Source organism: Xylona heveae (assembly GCF_001619985.1).
Source record: "Xylona heveae TC161 unplaced genomic scaffold L228scaffold_3, whole genome shotgun sequence".
In the NCBI taxonomy this organism is placed as follows: Eukaryota; Fungi; Ascomycota; class Xylonomycetes; order Xylonales; family Xylonaceae; genus Xylona; species Xylona heveae.
The window spans coordinates 689,014-708,154 of NW_017264195.1; the positions used below are offsets into that span (position 1 = coordinate 689,014).

General features: G+C 47.7%; 7 protein-coding genes across 7 annotated transcripts; 4 read left to right on the forward strand and 3 right to left on the reverse strand.

Annotated features, from left to right (window-relative positions):
- Nucleotides 1-888: 888 nt before the first annotated feature.
- On the forward strand, nt 889-2,842 carry L228DRAFT_266501 (FAD/NAD(P)-binding domain-containing protein; the record flags this gene model as incomplete). The annotated part of the gene is made up of 4 exons (XM_018334866.1): nt 889-1,173; nt 1,238-1,275; nt 1,368-2,100; nt 2,153-2,842. The coding sequence occupies 4 exons, from the start codon at nt 889-891 to the stop codon at nt 2,840-2,842; spliced, it is 1,746 nt and encodes a 581-aa protein (XP_018189694.1).
- Nucleotides 2,843-3,164: 322 nt separating this feature from the next.
- Nucleotides 3,165-5,818, forward strand: L228DRAFT_228096 (MFS general substrate transporter). The gene is made up of 3 exons (XM_018330466.1): nt 3,165-3,784; nt 3,865-4,851; nt 4,930-5,818. The coding sequence occupies exons 1-3, from the start codon at nt 3,415-3,417 to the stop codon at nt 5,457-5,459; spliced, it is 1,887 nt and encodes a 628-aa protein (XP_018189695.1). The 5' UTR covers nt 3,165-3,414; the 3' UTR covers nt 5,460-5,818.
- L228DRAFT_259399 (hypothetical protein) lies at nt 5,649-8,619 on the reverse strand. The gene is made up of 6 exons (XM_018334157.1): nt 8,054-8,619; nt 7,631-7,975; nt 7,392-7,572; nt 7,200-7,305; nt 6,637-7,033; nt 5,649-6,483 (listed from the first exon to the last, which is right to left on the reverse strand). Exons 1-6 carry the CDS (start codon nt 8,594-8,596, stop codon nt 5,986-5,988), a joined length of 2,070 nt encoding a protein of 689 aa, XP_018189696.1. The 5' UTR covers nt 8,597-8,619; the 3' UTR covers nt 5,649-5,985.
- Nucleotides 8,620-9,304: 685 nt separating this feature from the next.
- On the reverse strand, nt 9,305-9,817 carry L228DRAFT_259400 (hypothetical protein; the record flags this gene model as incomplete). The annotated part of the gene is made up of 3 exons (XM_018334158.1): nt 9,305-9,555; nt 9,614-9,755; nt 9,804-9,817. The coding sequence occupies 3 exons, from the start codon at nt 9,815-9,817 to the stop codon at nt 9,346-9,348; spliced, it is 366 nt and encodes a 121-aa protein (XP_018189697.1). The 3' UTR covers nt 9,305-9,345.
- A 403-nt stretch (nt 9,818-10,220) lies between these two features.
- Nucleotides 10,221-11,403, forward strand: L228DRAFT_281249 (hypothetical protein). The gene has a single exon (XM_018335876.1). The coding sequence runs from the start codon at nt 10,460-10,462 to the stop codon at nt 11,381-11,383; it is 924 nt and encodes a 307-aa protein (XP_018189698.1). The 5' UTR covers nt 10,221-10,459; the 3' UTR covers nt 11,384-11,403.
- A 798-nt stretch (nt 11,404-12,201) lies between these two features.
- On the forward strand, nt 12,202-14,851 carry L228DRAFT_90373 (TPR-like protein). Its single transcript, XM_018336948.1, has 4 exons — nt 12,202-12,417; nt 12,485-13,105; nt 13,192-13,958; nt 14,045-14,851. The coding sequence occupies exons 2-4, from the start codon at nt 12,595-12,597 to the stop codon at nt 14,501-14,503; spliced, it is 1,737 nt and encodes a 578-aa protein (XP_018189699.1). The 5' UTR covers nt 12,202-12,417; nt 12,485-12,594; the 3' UTR covers nt 14,504-14,851.
- A 1,450-nt stretch (nt 14,852-16,301) lies between these two features.
- L228DRAFT_266507 (hypothetical protein) lies at nt 16,302-18,377 on the reverse strand (the record flags this gene model as incomplete). Its single annotated transcript, XM_018334867.1, has 2 exons — nt 16,302-17,488; nt 17,549-18,377. 2 exons carry the CDS (start codon nt 18,375-18,377, stop codon nt 16,302-16,304), a joined length of 2,016 nt encoding a protein of 671 aa, XP_018189700.1.
- Between the last annotated feature and the right edge of the window lie 764 nt (nt 18,378-19,141).

A 19,141-nucleotide genomic window follows, 5' to 3' on the forward strand; every position in this document is an offset into this window, starting at 1 on the left:
GGTCATATGTTCTGATACACCATTTATTATGTTTGGTAGGCCATGATTGATTTGATTTTACCGTACTTTGTGAAAGAGTTTCTTCGTTTTCTACTCTGAGCCCGGAGCTGAAATCAAGATTGAGTCCCCGACGGAGGATAATGAGGGTATACGTTGGTTACATAAATGCTTTTTATACTGGAGTAAACCGGTGCGGTGTAACAAGTCTTTTCTTCGCGGCTGATTTGGTATCAGTTATCGCATTCCTCCTGTTGGGTTCTCCGTCTTAACCCGAGCAGGCAAGGACCAAAGATCAACCTTATCTTAAGGTTAGCGACGGGTCTTCCAATGATGCTGACACCTCCCGCGTCAGGCCCGGGGAGGGGCTTCCTCCAGTTATATCCGAGCTTTTCTGCAGCTATAATGCAGACCAAGACGAGCTGAAAGCAAAGGGAAACCGCATAATCTGAAAGGTAAGCCCGACTTATTTCAACTCAACAAAGATCGATGCAGATGCACTTTACCTTCGGCGTAACACTAGCTGCTTTTTGATTGGATTGAGCGCGGAGACCAAAGTCTACCCTCTGTATATCTTTCTCTGTTTGCCACACGGATTTGTGAATTTATCTGTCCTGCTCGAACAAATTGTTCTATTGCTACATTTGCGGATTTACTTGTTCTTTCTGGCCTGTCTGCGCCTCGGGATCATCTCTAAACCTAGCACCGTTGTAACAATCCCTGCCTCCCTGTTGCAGCGTTTTGTCCGGCACAATCCTCTTTTTTTCCAGTCCATTTCATTCAGATAATTTCTCGTTATAAGCTTTTGTTTTAATTTATCTTTCCTTTCTTGAGAGTAAATTATTTAATTTTCACTTAGGTTTTGGTTGGCTTCCATCTGATCAGCCGTAGATGGAGTGCAATACCAACGGCTCACGTGGACGCAACTCTAACGGCGAGGGCATGTCGCGAATCGAAAGGGATCTGTCGAAAAGTCCCCACCATCCTAGCACACCATCCGGCGTAGATACTTCTGATCAACCGGACATGTTCAGTAGAAGGCTCGTCACCCAAGGGCGCAAGCCAAACGTCTGCATTGTTGGCGCAGGTATGGCGGGATTGAGGTGTGCCGAGGTCTTGATAAAACACGGAGTGAAATGTACAATATTCGAAGGCCGCGAAAGAGTGGGTGGAAGAGTAAGTAGTAGCTCGTTCCGCTTTATCATCATATGGATTTTCCCGGCTCAAACTGGTTAAAAAGGTTCACCAAAGCAAGCAGCTTGGACATTTGGTAGATCTGTAGGTTCGACGCTGTTTATCGTGCATTTTTATTTTTCTTCTGTGGCAGCTTTCACCTGTTACAAATATCAATCTGACTGTGAAATGCTCAGTGGGCCAAATTGGATTCACGGCACAGATCATAACCCGATTCTAGATCTTGCCCGGGAGACCAAGACTGCATTACACTCCTGGGGTGAACGTCAGAGCCTCTTTGACGAGGAAGGTAATCTTGTCGATGATCAGAGAGCAACGCACTATTCTGAGGTAGTATGGAGCATCATTGCCGATGCCTTCAAGTACAGCAACGAGCATTCGGCGACGATAGAGCCATCCGAAAGTCTGATGGACTTCTTTAAGCAAAAGACAAGAGAAGCCGTGTTAGAGCGTTCAGCAGACTCCAAGGACTCTGCCACTCTGGAGACCTTGAATCAAGAGCGGGAGACCATTTTACGAATCGCTAAGATGTGGGGTGCTTTCGTAGGAAGCTCCATTGAGCGGCAAAGTCTGAAGTATTTCTGGCTTGAAGAATGTATAGAAGGGGAGAATCTCTTCGTTGCCGGTACTTATCAAGCAATCCTTCAGCTTGTTGCAAAAGTCGCTCTGGCCGAAGCAGACGTCCAGTTTGGAAAGACCGTCATCTCCATCGAAACTCTAAGTGGGCCAGATGGCAAAGCACGATTAGTCACTGTCAGAACCGCTGATGGTGCGTCGCAGATATTTGACGAAGTCGTCATGACGGCTCCCCTAGGTTGGCTAAAGAAATACAAAGACGCGTTTTCTCCTGCATTACCTCCCAGGTTAAGTGAAGCAATTGACTCAATATCTTACGGAACACTCGAAAAGGTCGCTCCATTGCGAATGATATTGTATGGTTGGTGACTAATTGGTCATTTAGGTCTACGTTACATTCCCTTCGGCTTTTTGGGAACCTTCTGCATCCAAAAATGCCACAAGTCAGGATAAAGACGGCACTTCTTTTCCTGGTTTCAACCAGTGGATTCATCCGGAGTACGCTGCGTCCGTCAACCCTGATCAGTGGGGCCAAGAAGCAGTTAATCTGGCTGCACTCCCAACAACAGAAGCACATCCGACGATGCTCTTCTATATCTATGGAGCTTGCAGTAAATACATAACAACTTTGGTCACTTCGACTCCAGATGCTGAGCTCGAAGCTGCTCTGGACGCATTCTTCCAACCGTACTATTCGAAACTCCCGAATTACTCAGCGGCGTCGCCTGCATGCAAACCCAAAGCTTTTCTCGCCACCACGTGGAGCAATGATGAGCTTGCCGGAAATGGCTCTTATTGTAATTTCCAAGTGGGCTTAACGGCTGGTGATGCTGATATTGAAGTCATGCGTGAAGGCATGCCAGATCGCGGCGTGTGGCTGGCAGGCGAGCATACGGCACCTTTTGTGGCTCTTGGCACTGTGACTGGCGCTTATTGGAGCGGTGAGGGCGTTGCTCGACGAATTTTGCAGAGATACAATATTGCCGACATTGATTCCCACGTTCCCATCGAAGCAAAAGCAAAAAATAAGGACCAAATTCCCGATGCGGCCCAGTTGCACGGTTTGGGTTTGTAACTGTACGTGATTGATATTGCGTTCGCTCTGCAAAGTCTGATTGTTGGCATGACTTTTGATTCAAATTTTGGTTCTATGGGTGCTACAACTCGGTCACACTTGTGTATTTTTGGCATATTTCTACTATTTACTCTTTAGTTCTATCTTGGACAGACATATTGGTTTCTTAACTTGCAGCGAATAGGATATTCATAGCCAAAGCATGTATGAAGCGGATTGTCGGTCACGTGACAGATTTATGATAAGCGGCCACTTTTGACGTCAACCCTGGACCCCTATCGCTAGGGCTATCAAGGGTCTTATGTTTATTTCCCAGGATTATCTGGTGATTGCTGAAGAGATTATTCACTCTAGACTCCAGCCTGAGAGCACATTAGAGCGAAGACTGGAAAATAGCATAAAGAAAAACACCGAACTCGATTTTAAAGTTCAGATACGAATTTCCAAAAGACTTTCTTTACGAGCGTTTCCATGTGAGCCTCCGGGCTGACTCTTCCAGTCAGCTCCGAGGCGCTCTGAACCCTGCATTGTCCTGTCTTTGGGGACACGAAAGTGTAAGGGCTTCTCACTCCATGGAGTTTACCGATTCTAGATCCCTGAGTCGCCAAACGGTGAAAAAACTAGACCTGCTTCTACTTCCTGTGCTTTCGCTGTTGTTCTTGCTCAACTCTCTTGATCGCTCTAATGTTGGAAATGTTGAAACCGCAAATTTTACTCGAGATGTTGGGTTACAGCCGGATGATCTTAATACCGCTGTCGCCTGGTTCTTTGCAGTCTTCGTCTTTCTGCAGCCGCTAGGAGCTGCTGCGGGCAGGAAATTTGGCATGACGCGATGGGTTCCGGGGTGCATGGCATTTTGGGGATTATGCACCGTGCTGCACATTTTCATCGCTCGTAGATGGCAACTGATTACACTACGGATCGTCATTGCCGCGCTTGAAGGTATATTCTATCCGTTTATCAAAGTATTCATCTATGTGATACGCAAGCTTACAGAAAGCTTACTTCTACTCTTGCTTTAGCCGGCTTCTATCCAACCGTTGTCTCATATTTGTCTCTATTTTACACGCGCTACGAATTTGCCCGGCGCTTGGGCTTCTTCTACGGCCAATCTGCAGTCGCTGGTGCACTTGGCGGACTATTGTCCTTTGTCGTTTTCCGCCTGTATCCTAGTCACCTTGCAGGCTCAACGGAAGCATCTAGCTCCCAAGAGACTGGGAAATGGACGGCATGGAAAATCCTTTTCGTTGTAGAAGGGCTGCTGACCATGGCCGTTGCAATCTTGAGCTTTTTTTGGCTTCCTCCTACGCCCGGTAGAGCCTGGTTTCTTCGCCAAGAGGAACGTCGATGGGCAGAAGCAAGACTGCAAACGGATCGCGACGTGGTCGTACAATATACCGTTCCTGCTGGCAGTAAAGTGTCAGTAGAAGGGAGCGATTGCCGCTCCGAGGTTATTGACGACGAAGAAGCCATGATGAGAAACTCAGAGGAGCTTGAGAGCGAGACGCTTCTTCGCGAAAGCGAAGACTCCGTGTCTGATGAGCAAGCCATCAAGAGACCCTATAGAGCCATGTCCAATGGATCTGTCACTGCCTCTGAAAAGGGCTTATCACGACGAGACATTTTCGAGGCCATCACCGATTGGAAGATCTGGTTCATTCTCGTCATCAACATTTGTTCGAGTGTACCAGTCGCTGCCTTTTCCGTGTTCCTGCCTCTCGTCGTAAAAGGATTCAACGTCGACGCCATTCACGCAAACTTGCTTAGTGTTCCTCCCTTTGTCGTTGGAGCGCTCGTGTTATGGCTGTTCACATGGTGGAGCGACAAGTCTGAACAACGAATCAAGCCGATCCTGTGCGGCCTTGGGATTAATCTCCTCGGGCTGATTGCCACAGTGCTGCTCCCACAATCTGCCTTGCGCGCGCGATACGTTGCTCTCTGCGTCCTGCTCGGCGGCAGTTATATCGCTAGCCCACTCACCGTCGCATGGTTAGCTGGTAATATAGAAGGTCAGTTTCGAAATCCCCAGAGCAGACAGCTTGAACACTCTGGTTACCGTGAGAAACTCAGGACTAATAGCTATCCAGAGCCCGGAAAACGTGCCATCATGCTCGGCATCAACGGATGGGGCAACTTAGCAGGCCTTTTTGCCGCACTGCTCTTCGCTCCGCGATTTGCTCCTCACTACCTCCTGCCGTTCTATGTCACGCTTTGCCTCGTACTCTTTTCCTTCGCAGGGTATGCTATTTTCTGGTGGCTTCTTCTGCGTGAGAATGCTCGTCGGCGCCGTATCGTTGCGCAGTGTTCATCTGAGCAAGTGGCCAAAGAGTGGAATCATGGTACGGGTATCGCACAGGCTGGACGGAGAGCAAGTGTCAGTCGTACTCTGAAGCTCCGCTATTTATTAGACTTTATTATCCCTGGTGGTGGGGGCGGCAGCGGCAGCGGCAGCAGCAGCGGCAGTAGTACCATCGAGCACAGTGCTGGCTTGTCCCGTCCACATAGGCAGTCCGACGATGTGGTGGATCATCGCGATACTGAGGGCCAGGCTCATAGCGGTATAGATTGGGATGTGCGTCGCGGTGACGAACGATTGACTTTTCAGTACAGTCTTTGATGTTTATATACCTCGATTTTGTTACAGCGAATACCCTCGTGTAAGAACCCCGGTGCTGAGACCATCAAGGCTACTCCCACTGACTCTAAGGGGTACTTTGAGAAGATCCACGGCTAGTAAATATATTTCTACATTACAGTCACACAGTTTCTACACTTTTTCCCAAGCTGATCGCACCGTCAGACGAAAGGAGGTGGCATGTTAGTCCCATTTTTGTCTAGTCATTACTATCTTAACTCAATGAATCCTCTAATGAGTAACTCCACGAATATACACACAATATCATCAAATTTTCCAAGCATACCCTTTTTCTAAAGGTCTCTGACCACTTTTTTCCCTTTTCCTCCTGATCCATCCCGGAGAGGTAATAACCCAATTAGAACCCAAACTTGATCTAAAATCAAATGAAATCAAATAAAAATAAAAATACCCAACTCCCATCAATTGTCGTCATTTATCCCTTTTGTATCCCTTTCATGCCCATACGCAAACTCACAATAAGAATCCGAGACAGATGGGAAAATGCCTAAATTGGACCGGATTCCCTACTCCACCATGCATCACCAGGCTTTCGATGTGTCCAATACCACTGACACTTTTCAGTGAAGCCTTTGACGTGGTCCATGCCTAACCAATCGTGATTTCCATCGCCCTGGATTTCATTCCCGACTTTGCTTTGGAGACAAAAGTACTTGTTGATCTCTGACATATTTCGACCTGCGGCGAGCAACTGATCTACTTCATTTATGATGGGGCCGCATTGATGGTCTCTGCCCTTTTTAATGTGCTTGGTCTCGCTCTGATCTGGCCATCGAAGCTTGGCGTTGCACATCGCCACAAAGAATTCGGCGGGTCCCTTGATCATCTTTTCGAGCTTCGCAGGACATTTCTTGATCAAGCGCCGCTGTGCACTTTTAGACCAGGGTACACCCATGGCTTCGAATACTTGTGTGCTCTCGTTGCCGAGAAAGCCGCATGTGCAAGGAAAGTCCTTGCGATGACGGCGCACAGTGACATCGCCGACCTAAGGTTATTTACGAGGCTGGTTAATAAATGGTTACGACCAAACAAAGTAGTGCATGCCGCGGCATATAATGACGTGGGGAGCTGTAAGGGAACAAGGGAATCATGGGCAAAATGTAGAGTGAGATGACACCAAAGGAAGTAAGCAACTTACCAGCTGAAAGGGCGTCCTGCAAACAGGGATCGGGTAGTTTGGCCGCATTGGAAAATCACTCGGTGTGAATATCTTCTGGTTGGAAACTTCGAGCTCCCGATTATGCGTAGCTTCGTAATGATCACGAGCATACACGAGTAACTTTGTAGCGTTGACGAACCATGGCTCTGCCTCAACTGCGGGTATTCCGGGCAATATCTCATTCTTAGAGCGCCGACGATGTCCCCAGCATTGAGCTTGGCATTTCTCACTTGGTGAATGGCAAAATCTCGACAAAGCCATGGGTTCTAAGGGTCCCTTGTGCACACATGTGGTGTCGTATTCGCAAGTGATATAGCAATTGTGTGCGCGCCAGCTTCCAGCGAGAAGATTGTACGTGAGTTTGGAGCGGTAATAGCTGTAAGCAGAGAGATGGTCAGCTAATTTGGCTATACACCCATTATAAATTTAAGATATTCACTCATAATGACAGAGATTAGTAAGGATTACAGAGGCAGAATGTATAGACCAGGTAAGGGCCAAAGTCCCGGAAACAGGTAATGAGCAACGAAGTGGCAACTCACTCCTTCAGCCTGAATCGTGTCTCGTCATCAGAAGGTTTGCGCTTTAAGAAGATTCCGGTGCTGATAAGATCTGCGAGCACGGTATAGTCATCTCCTTCCATTTTACCTGGAAGATTCAGCCATTATTAGAAAACTACATCGACCAAAAAAGGCGCAGTCAACCGCGTAGAGTTTACGGAGTTTGATACATACCGTTCATGCCAAAGCCTAACCCATTTTTAACATCTATCATTCGCTTCTGAACCTCGTTTATCGCTAAATCATGTATTCGGAGAATCATGGCGCGAAAACGGGCGTAAGAGACGTAGACTTCTCCTTTTGGATTCGGTACAACGTCTGCGCAAGTATGGTTCCGAAATGAAGGACCAAGATACTTAGGTATACAAGGTTAGCAGAAGGAAACAAGCCAGTGGATGGATCGAGTAACCTACATATGGTGGCCAGTCATACCATGGGTTCTCAATTGTCTCCAGGTTCGTATCCAGGGAAGACAGTCGCACATACTGATAATCTACCTTATAGTTATGGATACTGAGGTGCTTCCCTGACCGATGATAATTCTTCATTGGCAACAAATACCGAGTATATGCTTGCCCAATCACTTGCGTAGGCGGATCAAGTACTTCCAGTGCTACCCGTCCGGCAAGCTCAATAATGCTGTCAATAGTGGACTTGAGAACGAAACATGCCACATATTCATTCTGGTGATGCGGGATAACTTTCCGTTCAAGCAAACTAATTTCAGCGATGTCGACGCGAGATGTAGTTATTGCTTGCTAGAGAAATGACTCTGTTAGCAAGTACACCGCCAGTGGGGGTAGTTTGATCATGCATCAGCCGAAAAGAGAACTCACCTTAAACTCTCCAGCATAATAATAGGCGTTGTCCATCGATTCCACCGTGAAATAAATTTTGCGTGCAAGATCTTTGCTCTCAGTTGCAAGAAGAATATCCTCACATGTTGGCATATTTACGCATCCTCTGTGTTCAATTCCGCACTCAAACCCTACCCACCCACGAACCTGGCTAAATGCAAAGTAGCCCGCTTCACCAAGTTTGTTCAGTTTGTGTGGTTGCGTCTGGGCCGATCGAGCCCAGCTCTTGTAGAATTCCCCAAAGTCTGATGCAAGATAATTTCTTGCGGTCTTCTTAAAGTAAGAAGAAGCACATACTTCTTTAATGGTAGAGTTTCCAAGCCAGCTCGAACTCGTCTTCCCAATGGTAGACGAAAGGGAGTTGGGCTGATTGTGAGGAACTGTGTTAGCATTCAATTCAGTGTTGTTACTGAACGATCTCCACCAGAGCCCTTTTGAAGCGGTCACTGCCTTTACAGCATCGCCCGCAAGAGCCACCTGCGCGGAGAATATGAGAATCGCAATATCCAACCAGGTCAGCATCTTCAAAACAACTTTCAACCTCTGGCCCAAGGAGGAAGGAAAGGGAAAAGGATGAGAGTTCCATAATGACGAGAAGAACCCTACTGATTAATAACAGATTCCATTTACGTGGCATTTTCGGAAATGCTCCAGGAAATGTAATTGCCAGATGTCAGGTCATGAACGTCCTGACAGGTAAAAAATTTTTGGCTACCGTAACGAAGCTGAATATGGATTGGCTTCAACAACGGCCAATCAGGTAGAAGACGAATTACTCATTCTTGCTCCTACAGTGGCCTGAGCAGGAACATGGCCACGGGGCTCCATTGCATCATTCTTTGGGGGGGGAGAAATGTGGACGCAAATGGCGAACGTCCAGTTTGTAATTCGCCCACGCCGACGATCGGAGCGTGTTGAGAAATCCTCATCATCCTTATAGTGAGATGACTGTGGGAATTAGTAAAGTGGTCAATATTATTGATGATACATATATATTGAAATTAAATGGCTCAGATGTGGAAGTCAAAATAAGTCAATCCAGTGAAGCTGGTGGTTGTCAAGTCTGGTGGCTAAACTTGTACGGAGTAATGGCGGATGACAGAGACGGGAGCTAAACTTTATTTGGACATTAGCAGCATTCTCTCCGCATCATAACGCCAAAGACACATTCAACGTCTCACGAAGAATTGCAACAATACTGCGTTTTCTCAAAGAAATCCCAGGATGTATTGAAGACTGTCAATACAACCAAGTTCAATAATTATGTGAAACTAATCTAATGGCTGTGCTTCAACTTCCTCGTGCTTGAAGACTGAGGCCGCTTTGCTGGCTCGGACAATTATATGCCTGTCCGAGTACAAATCGGCCTCTGCAACTGTCGTTTTATCAGAAATCTCCGCAAACCCGTCTTTGAGAATTACGGTCTCGCCCACGAAATGAAGTTTTTCATATTCAGCCTTTAGCGTTTGGAAGGTGATTCTCTTGCAGCGTATGAAATTTAGCAAATGCGAACAACAGACATCACGACAAGTTACTTACTCCATGACACTTGGCCCATACAAAGTCATTTTCTGCTAAGGCTTGACTGGGCTCCTTTTCGTGTTTAAGGATTCCGACCCAGTAACTAGTTGGCTTGATGGCCTCGTCTGGCTTGAGCTGCTTGGCTCGATCGCGGAATTCTCTGCTTTCTGTCAGAAGTTTTCAAGCATTGTCGAGGATTGTTCCATACTTCCAGTCAGCCATATTCAGGTTATTTTAACGATGCGACCGTAATTTAACATTGGCTGAGATTCTTGAGATTAGAATCTTGGGGATTCATATACTTGAGAGCCATCATTCACTCAATCCAAACACACCTGTACCGGTTGGGAAAGAACGCGTCAATTAGCTGCGCTTTACTCATCCTTCAATGCAACCATTCATTTTATTCCCCGCATATGATGGCTTTCATTCATTGTTCAGGGCATGAGAAAATGGAAGAAAACTTTCTCGAGTCCGATAAAGGAATGTGATTCTTTGTCCTCTGTACATTTGTTTCTTCAAACGGAATCCTGTATACGCTCGTCGTTTTCGTGTTGTTCCTCTTTGTTCATATGATCCCCAGTTCTTGTTCGATTCTTTGCTTTAAGATACAATGGCTTTGTCACGCATCTCTCACACTGTTGTTTTGCTGTTCTTTGTTGGTGTGTGTCTTATATCGCCGTTCCTATTATTGTTCTTATATCAATCCCAAGCATCAAAAGCTCGAGTAGGTATACTCTCTCTGTTCATACGATCCTTAAAAGCTTCTGTAATGGTGTGTTTGCACAATATTTGCCCTGACACGGGAAGCACAAGTGCATCTTTCCAAAAGCCAAACTTATACAAATATCTCCATCGACAATCATGCGCGATAATAAAAGCTCGGAAATATCTATTCAATGCCTGCACCGATCCGACTTAGTCAGCTCCCAGGTACTCGAAAATCCCAATGTCAAACGCTCAAATCTCTCCTGTGAAATCCATCCGATATTCCATCATAAACATTGGACGCATACGACTCCAAAACTGTATGAGATCCTCCAGCCCGCTCTCCGTTTGGCGTCTTATTTTCTCACTCATCAAAGTTGTCTAGAATACTGGTGCACCGTGTTGCTTGGGAAAGTGGAATTTAGGGCCGATGTCAACTGGAATGTAATAATCCCGCCTCCCCTTGACAAATCTGATTTCGACACGACGATTGAGCTGCTAACAGGCGCCGCAGGAAAAATCAGGCTTGGTTGGTATCGACATGATGATATAGATGCCTTTGCCACCGCGGTCCCGGACACACAATTGAGTCCTCCGGGCCAGGAAATTCTTCTTGACAAGAATTTCCAGAAGTTCGCAGAAAAAGAGTACAAGACGTGCAGCCTGTGCCATCAGTTACGATTTCAGTTTTTTATAGCGCTCAACCTGGCGCATGAAACGGTACACGCCGTGCGTCAATTGATCTATCCCGGTATTGAGCCCTACTTTCGAGTCTACGAGCCAGAACCAGAGCTCGGAAGCTCCTGGGAACGGTTTACTTTTGGCAATAAAATCCAGCCAATCAATCTTAGCTTCGATTGCGCCGATGGACTCATGACTGGCCGAATTGAGTATCTTCAAGAGTTGAAGCAGACTTTTGTCGTCTACTCACCGATTCCAATGGACTTTATCGCGAGCTTCTTCCAAGAAGAGACGTGGAGTGCTGCCAATGCATACGGTAGGTCTCTATTCCAGGCTCCGCTGACGCCTCATTGTTCAGTTACACCTCATACTTTTGACTGGAAAGGTCGGAGATTGTGATCGCCACGGAGAAAGCAACCATACGTGAGTGCATTTATCTTGTCAGCCATTTGTCACTCGTAGGCACCCTTTTGTATCTCTAGTAAGTGAGTGGGTTGGAACTGAATTTAGATGTGCCTGCTGTATTAGTTACAATATTATGTTTTATGCAAAATAATTATATTATTTTCTTTCCTGCGGAATTGTTGGAAGGCGAAAGCCATTCAAAGGCGTTCAACCCTAAATGGTGACATGACGAACCTATGATGTCGGCCATGCTTTCCAAACAAGTTTAAATGATAGTGCCACATCTTATCGGAAAATACAGAGACACAGAGAGAGAAAGGCAGGAGAGATGCTGCATTAGTATTCCCCTCTCCGATTGTAATTAGTTCAACGAGACAGTATCCGTAATAATGCTGCAGGCAGGTTGTCCCAGGGATGGCTGACCCTGGGGGGTTTACCGTAAAGGATCTCCCCGGCAATATGATAGTTGCACCAAAACCAAGCATCCAATAGATTTACTTTGTACCTCTATCCTACAGACGGCTGCGGGGGTGCTGCAGAAGCAAATCTACGGGGGATTTGTTGTTCACGTTCGAGGCAGCATGAGAGAAAGCGGGTATACACTACTCCGGACTTTGCACACAACAAGTCCTCTCAAGGTGGAAGGTTCTCGAAGAGCCACCACCGGCCACCACAAATTTCCATGGCTCAAGGAACACGCTTTTCCCCCCACAGCAACGCTCAACATTTGGCCCTGAACTTTGTTTAGGGAACAGGTACGGAGTAGGGAGGACGCCAAAAACTTTTTCCAGCCACCGAGAAAGAGAGAAAAAGGGACAATTGCACTAAATTCTCTTATACTCACGCGTGTGCCCCTCCCGGCCCCGTTCTGCTCACTCTCCCAAGAAGGTTGCAGCTTTGATACCCGAGCCCGTCCGGCCTGAGTGAAAGAAACGTATTCGGTACTTGCAATACTTTCCAAGTATTATTGGTTGCCCAGATTTCCTTGTGAGACATTTGAACAATTTCCAAGAGGAGGACAGGACAAGGTGAAGGAAAATCTTTTTCATTACTTCCAAGACTCATGAATTGAAACTCAACTGAAATGATAAGCAGTGTGTGGATGTTCAAAAGTTCAATAATCTCGCCTTTGCCCGCTAATCGTTGCCGTGGGAGTTAAACCTATTTCTATCTGTGACGCCTTTTGTCGAGGCGACCGTTTTCTAATGTTGCCGAATCTTTTCACCAAATCCCCCAAGAAAAAGAATAATTTCGATTCCCGCACCATCCCTTCTTCTACGAACACCGCGGCCTCCCACAACGGCACTTCCAGGACCTCGCCGCCACCACCGTCGTCTAAGACAAAAAAGTCGCCCTCCAAATCGTCTCGGGACAGAGATTCTAGGCCGAGTTCGGCGCAGGGCAGCAAAAGGCATTCGCGACCCTCGAGATCATCTCGCAGCCATATCTTTGACCCCACTGAGCATCCTTTGAATCTTCCTCCACACGAGCTGAGGAGGTTGTCGGCCATGTCCGCCATGAATGATACCCCGCAACCCATGGACGTCGAGAACGAGTCCCCCGCTACCAACGGCGTCAATGGAGACGGTGCCCCAGCACCTCCGCCGCACCGGACGCCCACCAATGGTCCCGTCGATGCCGAAGCATGCAAGGCCGCTGGTAACAAATTTTTTAAGCTGAAGGACTATGACAAGGCCATTGCGGAATATACCAAGGGTGTGTGAAAAATTTATCCGCTCATCTCCCGACAGGACAACTTTTCCAAGATGAATGACGCTGACAATGTTGCGTGTGTCTCACAGCCATCGAGGCCGATCCCAAGTCAGCAACATACCGGTCGAATCGGGCGGCAGCTTATATCTCTGCGAACCGGTGGCATGAAGCCCTCGAGGACTGCAAAGTCGCCGACTCATTGGAGCCCAACAATGCCAAGGTCTTGCAACGGCTGGCCCGTGTTCTCACAAGTCTTGGTCGCCCAGCCGACGCTCTAGAAGTGTATGACTCAATTACACCGCCAGTCACGCCCAAAGACAAGGCGCCTGCTTTGACCATGCAGCAGCACCTCAAGCAGGCCGAGGAGTCTTTGCACGAAGGCACGGCTGGCAGCTTGGTGGTGCATGCACTGGACCAAGCTGAAAAGGGCCTGGGGTATAATGTGACTCGGCCCCGGAAATGGCTGCTCATGCGGGGAGAGGCATACATCAAGATGGGCAATGTCAACGCCCTGGGCGAAGCCCAGACTGTTGCCATGTCCATGTTGCGAGCAAACAGCCAAGATCCCGAAGCCCTGGTGCTGCGAGGACGCGCACTCTACGCCCAAGGCGAGAACGAAAAGGCTCTACAACACTTTCGACAGGCTCTCAACTGCGACCCAGACTTCAAAGACGCAGTCAAAAACCTGCGCATGGTGCAGAAGCTTGACCGGATGAAGTCCGAGGGTAATGCAGCGTTCCAAGGCCGAAGGTACCAGGAAGCCGTCGACATGTACACGCAGGCGCTTCAGGTGGACCCCTCGAACAAGGGCATCAATTCGAAACTCCTCCAAAATCGAGCCATGGCCTCGATCAAGGTTTGTTGCACCTTTCCTCACTCTCTCACACACACAAAGACCGTCTCTAGAACGACAAGTTTCCTAACACGCCTTTTCCCCCACAGTTGAAAAACTTCAAGCAAGCAATTGCCGATTGCACGCGCGCACTCGAGCTCGACTCCAGCTACCTCAAGGCCCGCAAGACCCGTGCCAAGGCTCTCGGTGAGTCCGGCGACTGGGAAGAGGCCGTCAAGGAGCTCAAGGAGATTGCCGAGAACAACCCCTCCGAGCCCGGCATTCAAAAGGAAATCCGCAACGCCGAGCTCGAGCTCAAGAAGAGCAAACGCAAGGACTATTACAAGATTCTTGGTGTCGACAAGGATGCCGACGACGCTCAAATCAAGAAGGCCTACAAGAAGCTTGCCATTGTGCACCACCCTGATAAGAACGGCAACGACGAGGCCGCAGCAGACCGCTTCAAGGAGATTGTTGAGGCCTACGAGACGCTGGCTGATCCTGAGTACGTTTTTCCTCCCTTTGGATATTTGCTATCTCCCTACAGAATACTAGAGCCGGCTAACTGATGTTGTTATTGCAGAAAACGCGCCCGCTTCGACAGCGGTGAAGACCTCATTGACCCTGCCGACATGTTTGGTGGTGGCGGCATGGGCGGCGGATTCGGCGGCATGGGAGGAGGCATGGGCGGCGGCGGCGTCCGTATCGATCCCGAAATGCTCTTCAACATGATGAACGGCGGCGGTGGAGGTGGCGGCGGTTTCTCCTTTGGTGGCGCCGGTGGCGGTCCATTTGGCGGCATGGGTGGCGGAAGCAGAAGAGCTGGCGGATTCTCTGGTGGATTCCCGTTCTAAGCTCTTTTCTTTCTAGTGAAAATGCCAGAGAAAAACACACACCCAAAAGAAGACGGAAAAAACCGCTATTTGTCGAAAGTCTGGCCGCGCGGAGTCTAGACCTTTCTCATATCAGGGGCATATTTCAGATTTATTTTCCGATTCTGAGGATCACTCGAAATTTCTTAAGTTTTTTACCTTAGACCATAGGGCATTGGGCGCATGGCGCGGTGTTGTCTTGCTGTTGATTGTTGTTGATGATGTTGATGATGTTGATGTTGTTGTTGTTGTTGCGAAACACTAGCTGTCGACGATTTTTTTACTTCAATTGCATGGGAAGAGACATATATTTCTTTCTTTCTTTATTTTTCTTCTATGATATCTTTGCCAAGATCTCTTTGACAAGATAAAACATTTGATGAGCTTGATGAATGTTAATTCTAATTTTCGTGCACTGTATAAGTTATTCCCTTCTTCCTATCTGTCTATCTGTTTCATTCGCTCCGTCTGCTTTTTTTCTTTTAGAGCTTTTCTTGGAAAAGAGCGTGTGTGTATGTATGTGTATGTATGTGTGTGCACAGAATAAAGACTTGAAGATCTAGGAGCGGGAGACAGCTTAATCGAGAAACGCAGAGTAAAGAGATAGAGCATCTTAATGTCGAATCTATTTGCACTTTGGTACTTCTAAATCATTAGTTGCGGTACTAATAGCCAATTCTCAATAATCACCTCATCAATCCACGAAAAGCTATCGTAAGAAAAGCAAATTTTAAATCTTCATTTCCATTACGTCGGTGGAAAGAATAGGCATAGCTACAATGAGTGTTGAAAGAAGAGAGAAGAAATGGTTCAAGATAAAATTCGTTGATAATATCAAACTAATATCTGAAATTCCCCTAAGAAAATAAATAGTGAAAGATGTTAAAAAAAGAAAAAAGAATAGAAACAGAAAAAAATATAAAGCAAGAAGGAAGAGAAAAAGGAGACCAGCCATGACACAGGTTTAACCAAATTTCACAAAAATCCGACCTTAACCCAGATTAAACCGAATAGATAAACCATGTGGAAGAGACATTCCGCGGAAAAGCGGGCAGTCCCAAATGTCCCATAGCACAGGTTCAGAGTTATGACCCGAACGCCGTTACCCGATGAGACATAAAATGCGAAAGGAAAAAAGGCACAGCGGGAAAGGATAAAAAAGAAGAGAAGAGAAGAGAAGAGAAAAGCAAAGAACAAGACTCTGATAAGATGGGTATTGAGATTGGAAAGTAACGACAGGGACAACGACAGTGAGAAAGATAAAAAGTAAAAAAGAGTCGATAGAGACCACTTAAGTTGAGTGTCTGTAAAAGGTTTACACGAATGAAAAGAAAAGAGGATTGCAAGGAAGATATCCTTGAGGTAGATATCAATGGTCCGCCTGCGGCGTCGAAAGATAAAAGGTCAAGTGTCAAAGGCACATGAACGAAATGGAGAATGGAGAGAGAGAGAGAAGGATTGAGAAATGAAAACGTCAAGAGTCGGAAACGCGTAATCACGTAATGTTCTCGGTAAACCTTGAACTTCTCGAGCCGTCATGCGAGGGATGACTCCGACCTAAACCATCGGGAGGCAGAGGTCTCTTTGGAACAGGAGACGTACGGGGCGAAGGTGTTGCAAAACCAGCGCCTTGATGTGGAACCGGTGACCGTCCGGGACTGGGTCGCATCATAGCGACTTCTTCCGCCATCCAATTTGCAGGAGGATGGACTTGATGCTCAAAGGCGCCAGTATCAACGTAGGGACTTTCCGTAGCACCACCGGTGCCATAGAAGCCCGGTTCCTCCCCGTAAATTGATGAACCTGCAAACGTCTCGCGGCTGCTGGTGGGGAAGCCGTCGCCTGCTCCCGGGCTGAAGATTGAAGGCAGCTTCCGGCCGCTGATCTTTTCAAAGCCTCGCTGACTTGGGGCTGTCTCAGTGGTCGTTGCGGTCTGCTGCGAGAGCGGACGGAGGAGCTTCAGTAATCCGTTTGTTCCAAACGCCGCTGCTGCTGCGAGCGGTGTGTGGCTCGACCGTTGCACCATACCGCCTCCAGAGAGGCCAGTAGGTTCTATGGTCTCCCTTGACGCACCGTAGTCGGTACCCCCGCCCGACACGGAATCAAGTGCCCGGTTCTTTTGCTTCTTCCATCTAAGCAAGAGCAAAGTAATGACAAAAAGAATGGCGAGACCAGCGATGCCGCCAACCACCCCGCCTACTACGGCAGGCATGGGAGCTGTCATATTAGAGCCGTTACTCTGTTGGCTATTGTTAGCCGCAGTGCTTGAAGAAGCACTCGCGCTAGTGGATATGGTCGAGACCGCTGAAGTCGCAGAAGCACCAGTATTTGTCTGGCCAACATACGTGGCTGCAGATGTAGTAGATGGGCTAGAGTCCAATGTTGTGGAGGCAGCAACGAAAGAGCTTGAACTAGAATTCGCGCTGCTCGTGGTAGAAGTGCTACTCTCATGAGTCTTGGGTGTTGACGTCTTAGTCTTCGAAGGTGAGGAGGACGAAGACCTCGATGATGTCGATGACGAGAGTGTCGTAGGGCCGCTACTTGTCGAGGATAGATGCGTAGAGCCAGAGAGGGAGGTGGAGCTTGTCGAGCGTATCGCCGACGATGTGGAGTTTCCGGAAAACACTTGTGCACTGGCACTGTCTGACTGAAGCGAGGTGTTTTGAGTAGAAGATCTCAAAGCTGGAGGCATCGTCGTTAGTTTTGAGAACAACTGTGGTCTGTGAATTGATTCAACTTTACCAGTAGCTGTCGAATTACTAGTAATCGGAGACGCTGACGTGCCTGTGGCACTGGTTTGTGTTGGCGCAAAGGTTATCGAGGAACTTGGTGTCCCTGAAGTCTCAGTCGAGGAGTTGGCAGAAGAGGAAGTTTTGGAAGACGAGATCTCTGAAGAAGAAGAAGAAGAATAAGAAGAAGAGGAAGAAGAGGAAAAGGAAGAGGAAAGAATAGAAGATTGTGAAGAAGAGAAAGAGCTGACGACCGGCCGGGAGCTCGAGATATATGTTGGTTTCGAGCTGGAAGCCGATGACGTTGTCGACGGCGTGGTGGTCGACATGGCGCTCGTTTGTGAGGCTTTCGAGTGCGTGGAACTAGATGATGCTTGTGAAGAAGATGCTTCTGACTGCGACGAAAGCAGTGGTGGGATCGATGACACTGCTGTAGGTATACTAGATATAGTGGGCAGTGCAGTCGGAGCTTCCAACGAAGGAGTTGAGACGGTAGACACTTGGACGAGGCTCCCGTTGCCATCTGCATCAAGGCCGACAGACATCATCGCAATTGCGTCGACAACATTTGGCATAGCGGGCCCTGCAATCGAATCTGATGCTTGTCGCCGATGCAGGTGTCGGTGTCTCTGCTCGACAGACCTTCTACCCAGGCCTGGCCATCCGTGAATGCGAAACGGAATGTTTTGGAAACGAGATTTCTGAGATTTCGAGCCTTGATCCGCTTCCGCCGCTGACGTGCGTGACTCCGCAGAAAGTTCATGATTCCTGACAAAGCTTTCGTCCCTATTGTTCAGACCCGCCGTCTCCTCCGAGTTGCTTGAGAAAGACGAGTCCTCCATGTTGCTCATATTCCACCAAATCTTATACTATGCCTAGAGTTATACATTGACAAATCTCAAAGATAATGATTTCCAAATGTTCGACATGGATCACGTTTCGTTTTCGACGTGATGAATCACCAGCTGTACGGTTGCTTTTGGCGCAGCTTCCAAACTGGGGTGGATGCGGGATCGATATTTTCGAACGGGAAAGAGCGTCGATTTTAGGTTGAGCAGCGGCGACTATGGCAATTTTGTAGTCCGCCGTCGGTTATTCGCAAAAGAAATTTCGAAGGAGTGACTATTTTCGTGGGTGTCTGTCGACTTAATGATCGTTCTCAAAACGGGTGCGGGTCAAGGAAAGGACGCCGAAATAGAAAGTAAGCAAAATAAGATCCGCGAAAAGAGGTGACAGTTGAAAGAAAATGTCGGATTCGGGTCTCTAATGAGACATAAATGGAAGAAGGCGGACAGGCACAGAAACAGAGGAAAAATTTATCACGACAAGTCTGAAGCACCCTTCTAGCAGCAGCACATATTGCGAGTGTGCCGACAGTCGAAGCGGAGAAGAAAGAGGAGCCACGCTGGACAGAGGTAATTGGAAGAGAGACGGGAAGACGCTTGAGGGCAAGGTGGCCTGTGTGCGTGCGGACTTTTGGTGTGGTTCCCGTGTCGCTCTAGCTTAGGTTTGTGCCATCCCCATCACACACGCATACGAAAAGAGAGGTAGCGGAAGTGCTTGGAAACCACTAAAGCCATATATCAATTATTGGGCTCAGCTAAAC